We start from the raw sequence: 9,286 nt of genomic DNA on the forward strand, positions 1-9,286 counted from the left end.
CGCCCCGAACTTCAGAAATTCATAACTTTCGCATACGAACTCCGTTTTCGACGTTCTTTATATCGCTGCGAAGGTGAGATTATGCTCTACAACTCTCGTTTAGACTCCATTGGCTAATTTTGAATTTATTTTTAATATATTATAAGTATATTACTTATATATTATTTTTAGTAGGCCGGGACAGGAAAACTCCGTTCGAAATTCATAACTCCTTCATCTGAACTCCGATTCCATCCGTCTTTCCGTCGTTGCACTACTATTGATGAGATCTTCAATTCTCATTTAGATCACTAAGGATAGATATCTATCTACCTTAAATTCACTATTTACATCGCGCTGGGTCACGCTAGGTCGTGTCGGTTCTATCGCGAAACTTCGACAGGTCATAACTTCTTCGTTATAACTCGGATTTTGGCGTTCTTTATATGCACGGAAACCTTGTGACATATACTACAACTTAGTTAAGATTAATACTTCTAAATAATCTTCCATAAAAAGTCATTTTTGATGTTTATCGTCTCTAAATTGACTAGCCCGGATCTACGGGCGTTACAGTACGTCGTGACAAACTCATGATAGCTAATTCGCACACAAAGGCGTTGCGTGCCAAGATTTTTCATGAGCATACTACACACATGAGTGTGATACAAAGATATTTTCTTTTAATGAGAGTTGTACATTTTATTTGGATGTTTTGTATTTTGTTTAAGAATAATTATGTTTTTCAATACACAATTAAAGATTTATTTTATTCTATTACTATTTACACTTATTTGAATTTTGATCTCATTTCAAGCTAATAATGAACTCATAAGAATTCTATTTTTATATTGAAACAACACTTCATATTTAATCGATATCGTTTAGTTAAACGTGTATTATGTATATGTGACAATTGACGGGTTTGATTGCGTAAATTATAAAAAAGATCGTTTTGATCCAATAAACTTTTATATTAATGAACGAGATTGTTTAAGGTTATCAATATTATGTAAAACACTTAAATGTGTACATATTGATATCATTGTATTTGGATTTAAATAAATGAGTATAAACATTAGCATGCTTATCTTGTAGGTTGAGTTTTCGGTTTGAATTAAAATCTCTAATATCCCTAATATCTTTGATATTATATATATATATATATATATATATATATATATATATATATATATATATATATATATATATATATATATTAAACATGTGAAAATAAGCGAATTAAATATACAAAAAACACACACATAAATTGGGAAAACTACAATAAAGTCCCTAAGTATTGCCCGTATAATCGATTTAGCCCTTATATATATATTTTTTGCAATTTAGTCCTAAATACCTGTAAACGTAATCAAAACGAGATATTTAATAGGTTAGCCGGTATCTAACTGATGTGGCAGCTTACGTGGAAGTCATCATGTGAAATAACATCCTACGTGCCATTTAAAAGGGCTAAATCATTGAATCGAGCTCGTCTTCTTCAATCTCCAGTCAAAGGAGCGAACGATTAGGGCAAATTGGCAACAGGAAATCGATGTCGAGTTCGTCAAGCACCAACATCAGAACGTGCTATTGTGGAGATACGGTTGGAATGTGGACATCATGGACTCGAAGAATCCAGGTCGGAGGTTTTTTGGTTGCCCAAATTACATGGTATAGAATCTTCAAAACTCACTCAAATTCTTCTAATCCTCTAAATTTCCCATTTTTCTATGTTAAAAACATGCATCTTGCTATGTTATGTAGGATGAAGAGAAGGACTGTGGGTATTTTCGTTGGATTGACCCACCACTATTGAATAAGTGGTATAAAGAAAGAATGTATGAGTTAGGAGCTGTTGCTAATGGGGGTGTAGCTATTCCTTTTAATAACCCTGTTAATGAAGGTGAAATACCTGTTGATGGCCCTATTGCCCCTGTGAATGTTGATGTCCCTATTGCCCCTGCGAATGCTCTTGAACCTGATAATCAAATTGCAATGTGTGACAATACACATGTGCCTAGTAATGAATTTGGATTCTGCAAGTGGATGATGGTTTGTTTTGTTTGTTTCATTGTAGGGATGATGTATGGTTAGTTTAGTGTAAGTTGTAGGGTATTATGGTATGGTAGGGATGATGTAATCTTTTGGTTTGTTATCATCATGATGTAATAGATAAATGTTGTTGTGGATCATGTAATGTTTCGGTTAATGAAATGGCAATATGTTATTATGGTTTGCATAAATGGTGTACACTAGACAAATATAACCATGATTTAACAATTGGTGTTGAATTTGGGACTAAAATGATCACCATTGACAACAAACCAATAAAGCTCCAAATCTGGGACACAGTTTGTCTCCTTCTTTTCTTCTATACCTTATTCTCTTGTTACATTTATTATAAAAAGAAATCTTAAAAAAAATCTCTTCTTTTTTCTTTATATATTTGTTAGGATGGTCAAGAATCATTTAGATCAATAACAAGATCTTACTACAGAGGTGTTGCTGGTGCTCTTCTTGGTTTGCATAAATGGTGTACACTTGACAAATATAACCATATTAAGGGCATTCACAATGTTTCAATGTGGCTAAAATAATTAAACAACAAACTCCAATATGTCATTACCAACCATGTTAAGGGCATTCAGAATGTTTCAATGTGTTTACAAAAGATGTACAAAATATGGTTATCAGTAATTTAAGGGCATTCACAAAAGATATACAAAAGTAGCATTCACAAAAGATGCACAAAAGTAGCATTCACAAAAGATGTACCAAAATACCCTTACTACCCTTAACACCCTAACACCCTAATCCAACTCCAATGGTGAATTTGAAGAAGTCCCAACACATCCCATCTTCTTCAGCTTGGTTTTAACAATCCTCTCAGAGGGCCTTCTTTTTTTCACAATCCTAAGGTGTACTGGTAATTCATGGGTGTCATTAATGCCTTCTTCTTCTTCCTCACTTTCTGGTTGTGTCTCAGGGATATTTTCTTCATCCCCATCTTGTGTCTCTGTCTGAGGTGGATACTCCTCTTCCTATAAAACATCAAGCAATTAATAACATAAACGAATGTAAACATTAAGGTAATATAGAGGGTTTACCATAGACATAGGAAGAACTTGTTCAATAGTGTCATTGTAATCATTGAGTTGTTTCATATGTGAATCTGTCAGACTAAGTGACTTTTTAATTTCTTCAGTTGAATACCCTGATAGTTTCAAATCTTGCATTGCCTTCCATAAATGGACTAAATATTTTTCAGGAATAGTGTCATCCTCAACTTCAGCCACTCCACTACCTTCAACTTCAGCCACTCCACCACCTTCCATAAATATTTTTAATTTCTTCAGTTGAATACCCCTACCACCTCTGTTAGCCACTACATCACCTGTGTTACCCACTGCACCACCTCTGTTACCCCCTCTACCACCTCTACTACCCCTTGCACCACCTCTACTACCTCTGACACCACCTCTTACACCACCTCTAGTCCAATGACTGATATCAGGATCCAATCTTGGTCTACCCATTTTTTTCTTGGGTTTGGGTTCTGGTGTGACCTTGGGATTCTTACAGGATGCCTTGTTATGACCCCTTTGAAGACAATTTTTGCATTGGACAGTCCTTCCTTTTCCTGTAACCTTCATCTTATTTTGGGAGTATTTGTCTTGAGATTCAGTGGCATGCCTCTTTCTTTTCAGAGTTGGTCTCCCTGGCATTCTTCTAGCTAAAGGGGGTAGAGGCTTTATGTATGATGTTCTAGGCCATAAATTTCTACCATTCACAGGTAGTATATTGTTTGCATATATGGCCTTGAACCTGTCCACATGAAACCACTCACTTATGAAATGAACAGGATCTTGTCCAGTGAATAATATTGCACACTGTGCATGTACACATGGAATTCCTGAGATATCCCAAAGCCTACAGCTGCACACTCTGCTTTGTAAGTTAACCACGTACCCTTCTAATCCATTCCTGGCTTCAAAAATAGATGGTCCACTTGGATTCACATTCCAATTCCTACAATGGCATTACTAAATGAAATCATAACAATGAAATTAGAATAATGATAACAAGGAACAATAAAAATGCTAAGACAAACCTCAAATCCTCTCCAAACTTGTTCATTTTTTTGATAGCAGCTGGACAAACCACTGATTCCCACTTTTCTGCCTTTTGTAACATATGGTAGAACCTATCCATCATGTACAACCTAATTTCTTCAAACATTGCTAGAAGGGGTTTCTTTCTAGCATCCAATATGATGGCGTTGAAGCACTCTGCAATGCCATTTTCAACTGCCTCACATGCTACATCAGTCCTAAAAAATGCCCTGCACCATGTGTGAGGATCTCTTGCGATCAAATGTTCATAAGCATTTGGATTAACCTCTTTTATATCATCCATTTTCCTGAGAAATTCACTCTCTACAGTTGATAAGGAAGCTGCCCAGAACATATTCTTGAACTCCACTCCAGAATAGGTCTTCCTAAAGTTAGCATATATGTGTCTTGCACACTGTCTATGCTCCACATTTGGTAGGACTTCTTTGGTTGCTTCAAGCAATCCCTACAATTTAATGAATACATAAACATATAAGATGATGTTAAGGAAAAATCATAAATATGCAAAGAAATTACAAACCTTATGTTGATCAGAAATTACAGTAAACCCTCCTCCATCTAGCAGATTAAGATCCTCTGTGAGCAGTTCCAAAAACCATTTCCAATTAGCTTTGTTTTCAATGTCAACAACTGCCCAAGCAATTGGATAAACTTGGTTGTTTGCATCCCTCCCTATTGCTGTGAGTAATTCTCCTTTACATGTCCCTTTCAAGAAAGATCCATCTAGACCAATTACCCTACGGCACCCTATTTTCCAACCTTCCTTGATTGCTTTAAAACACAAATACATCCTGTGAAAGTATGTTGTTTGATCTGGATTTACAGTGACACCAACTTGGACAGTGCTACCAGGATTTGACCTTAGTAACTCATGGCAATAGTCCCACACCCTAGCATAATGTTCTGTAATTTTACCATCTATAATGGTCATTGCTCTACACCTTGTTCTGTAAGCCTTAGACCAAGATACACCACAATGAAATTTGGTCCTAATTATTGATTGCATCTCCTTACACTTCAAGTTAGGTTTCATTATCAACTCCTTCAAAAAGTGTCTTGCTAGCCATCTGGGACTTAGTAAATTTGAAATATTGAAATTTCTAACACATTTGTGCTCATCGACTAAGGTTTTAATCTGAAAAGACCTTTCTTGAGTCATCCAGGAAGCATGAACTCTGAATGGGCAGGGTTGAGACTTCATCTTAGAACCACATTTGGCAGTTAATCTCACAGTGTCACACTTCGCAAATTTAATGTTATACCCTAACTTAATAGCATAATTAGTGAGACATTGTTGCAACTGATGTGGTGATTCATACCTTTCACCAAGAAGGGGCTTCATCTTATTCCACTTAACTGATGGGTCGTGAATGGGGAAGCCTGCACCAACCGCATCTCCCAAATCAAGATCATTAGCCCCTGCTGTGTCATCGATTTCCTCTTCTGAACCAAACCCTTCTTCATCTTCATCAACTAAGTCATTGTCTTCATCGGCTTCATTATCTTCATAATCAGAACTGAAGTTAAGGAAAGCATCCTTGCATCTCTCTTTACCCTGTGTCTTGAAATCATCTTCTTCCAGTTCCACATCTATGTGCTCAGTATCGAGCACCTCGTCATCATCTTCGTATTCTTCAGAGTCGTATTCTTCAGATGACTCATGGCGAACTTCTTCTGATTCGACAACCATTGGGTTTTACCTTCGTTTCTCTCAGTAAAACCTTACTTCTTTCGTGTATCACTCTGTAAAAACCCTATCTTTTTCTCTCAATCGATTTACCAGACGTCGAATGCAGTGGAAATGGAAGGGTAAAACTCACTTGTACACGTAAGGTGGGATACCGGCTAACCTATTAAATATCTCGTTTTGATTACGTTTACAGGTATTTAGGACTAAATTGCAAAAATATATATATATATATATATATATATATATAAGGGCTAAATCGATTATACGGGCAATACTTAGGGACTTTATTGTAGTTTTCCCCACATAAATTTATGAGTGTTTTTGCTGACGGAACCAGATAGAGTTTTTGGTATCAACTTGAAACCAACCATACGTGTCTTATAAAAAATTAAAATTACAATGGAAGCATGTATCTAATTTTCCTTTTTGTTAGAGTTCTTTTAATCAAATTTGATATGGCCCATCTCGAATTTTATAATTTTTTTTATAAATGTAAATATATTTTAGGCTAGTAACAGTTGGTTCTATCAATTTGACCACTTCTAAGTTCTGTTAAGTTTTTTTTCTCCATTTTACACATCCAATTGGTCACAGATAAAATACAATTCAAATTAATTTATATATCCATCAAAGGGTCAAAGTTATTACATGCCTCAGTACGCACGTAACTATAGCAATCTATGTTGTAAAATAAGTGATGCTCAATGCATATGTTTGTGTCTAATTAAATGTATAATGAGAGGTTTTTTTAAAGTCAAAAGTGTTAAAGGAAGATGCATTCCATGAAAAGTTCAACCTAACTCCAAATAAAACATGGTAATTGATGGCCCTAGGTTGTTACGTGAGTTGATATTTTTTTCTCAATAATTCAAACTCATCATAAGTTTTCTTCCACTAAAACGACTTCCAATATAACAACACATCTTGTTTCTAGTCTTTATTGATATTAGAACATAATGTTTAAGTTATATTCCCTTGATACAAAAAAAGGAGGCTATTTCCGTCGACCATCGGCCAAGTATTGTAGTAGTGAAATAAGATGTAAAAAGAGCAACGATTAAAGAAATATATATTCTATTTTTTCCTATTATATGTTCATATGATAGATTCCCACGCCCAAACCAAAAGGAGAAAAAAAAAAAAAAAAAAGCAAGTACTCTTCTTTCTTGTTAAAACAAGTGTTGTGTTAAAAAATAGATAACCAAAAATCATCACAAACAGCATGAAATCAAGATATTCAATAGCATGATGTTATTTTTTAGTTTTTAAAAATTTTGAAAAGAAAAAAGAAAACATGAGTAGTTTCAATCTTCCTTAATAAATGAAGGTTTTTTTTACCACATGTCAAGCTCTTACGAGTTTTGATACTTGTCATTTTGTGGTATTTTTGAAATAAATATTATCCATTTGTCAATTTCTGATTTGTTTCAGTTTTTAAAATTAAAATCATATATTTATATATGTAAAGTATTAAATATAATATATATGAAATTAAATTGCAATGAATACATTTTTCCTTTCTTATTTTAAAGTTTTGCATTAAAAAAATATTTACTATTTACATTTTAATGTTTAATTTTTTTTTTTAATTAACCCGTATAATATACGAATCTCACACCTAGTGATGTAATATATAAGGGACGAATATGTTGTGGGTTATCGGTTAAACTAACTATACCATAAAACATTTCATTAACAAAAATAATTTTGTTTTTTAGTTTGGAATTGAAAATAACTTTTTTTTTTAATATTTCATTTTGGACTACTGATGACTGTTCCTAAGTTTGTGGCTAGTTGGTGAAATGTTATGTAAAGCTACTTCATAATTAAATGACGTACATAGTGACACAATACATTTTTGGATTGACATATCTCACATACAGTCTGAAGTTTACGATATTCCAGAGTGTCATTCCGAAGTTACTTAAATCAAGATTTGTATATACTTTGTCGGTCCAATTTGTATAGTGTATTATATTGTTTATAGGTTGCTATCTATTTATTAGTGAGGATTAGTATATTTAGTTAGTCTATTAGAGTATGTGTTTGTCATGGATGGCAATGGAAGAGATAGACGACTTTATGCAATATATTGCTTTAGATTACACATGTTATGGTGTGGATTTAACCATAGATGTAAACTTTTTGGATTGGTTAATTTAGTAGTTCGAAGCCAATGTTACATAGTGATCAAATATATCTCTCTTTTCAAAGTCCTAGATGGAAAATAATTATTCATATTATTGATGACAATAATCCCATAAATATTCCTAGTACTGTAACAAGTGTGTATCCTAACATAATACAAAAGTTCGATGCTAATCATGTTTTGGAAAATGATGTTAATTAATTCGTAAGTAAAAAATCGTTTCAGTGGCAATATCTCACATCGGTATCGAAAGTAACAAAATATGTAATTTATTACCAATGAAACTGGCCCATATGGACCTGAGGAATACAAAATGTGTTCCTTATGACATGTATGTAACATCCCAAAACAAGAACAAATTAAACCCTAATTTTATTTTTGGAACATTTAACATAACTATGAGGTGTATCTTGAAGTTGTCAAAGCATAAAAACTTATTATAACCATAGTTTACAATAAAGTGTTAACCTAACTAGGTTTTACATAATCATTCTGAAAAAATAGGATGAGGGGGAACAATATGATAAGGGGGAGCAGTTGACCACTAGGTTGTCTAGTTATTTTGTTGATAATACTCACAAAAGCCGGTTGGAGAAGATATTGTTGGATTAGGTGTTTAAACTCATAACTATAATTGGTATGTACTTGAATTGATAGTGTTGAGTATTTAAGATATTGAAACTGATTTGGCATTTTTTGTAATTTAGGGAAGCGTTTTAGGATTTTATATTTTTGGTAAATATTTTATGTTTTCTATAAATAATCATTAGGATAGCTTTTGATGAAAGCTTTTTCCTGATTAGGGTTTTATTTGTACGTTAATATCAAACTCAATATACACAAAACCTATGATTGATTACTTGCATATTATGATGATTGATTATTGATTGTTCTTGATATTCCACGTTTGTCATCTCATATTTATTCCTAACAAGTGGTATCAAAGCAGGAAATCGTGTAATACATACGCATATTTTCTGTCAAGCTTTCTAGGGTTTTGAGTTTTTATCAGATCTGTTCTAGTCGTCTCCATCGTTTTCATTAATTGTAGACGTTAGATCTGGGTTTGTGTTTTACCCTAAACTTGATTAGTATTTTTACACATCTGATTCATTACAGTTTTGATAGTCTTGTTAAAGATGAATCCAGAAGATCCACATACTCTCTATTTTAATCTTTCTAGCAACATTGGATCGACTACCAGGAACCCAATCCTTTTCCCACAAGATTATGAAGTTTGGGCTCTACACTTTGAAGACTACGTTCTTGGTCTTGAAGAACATGGAACCCTAATATGGGAAGCAAAGACGAAGTAGACCTTCATGCCTTCTA

General features: G+C 33.6%; 1 protein-coding gene across 1 annotated transcript; it reads right to left on the reverse strand.

Annotated features, from left to right (window-relative positions):
- Positions 1-3,205: 3,205 nt before the first annotated feature.
- On the reverse strand, positions 3,206-5,805 carry LOC145039278 (uncharacterized). Its single transcript, XM_078987350.1, has 4 exons — positions 4,636-5,805; positions 4,094-4,560; positions 3,294-4,011; positions 3,206-3,235 (listed from the first exon to the last, which is right to left on the reverse strand). Exons 1-4 carry the CDS (start codon positions 5,803-5,805, stop codon positions 3,206-3,208), a joined length of 2,385 nt encoding a protein of 794 aa, XP_078843476.1.
- Between the last annotated feature and the right edge of the window lie 3,481 nt (positions 5,806-9,286).

Source organism: Lactuca saligna, chromosome 4 (assembly GCF_052625555.1).
Source record: "Lactuca saligna cultivar CGN05327 chromosome 4, ASM5262555v1, whole genome shotgun sequence".
Lineage (NCBI taxonomy): Eukaryota > Viridiplantae > Streptophyta > Magnoliopsida > Asterales > Asteraceae > Lactuca > Lactuca saligna.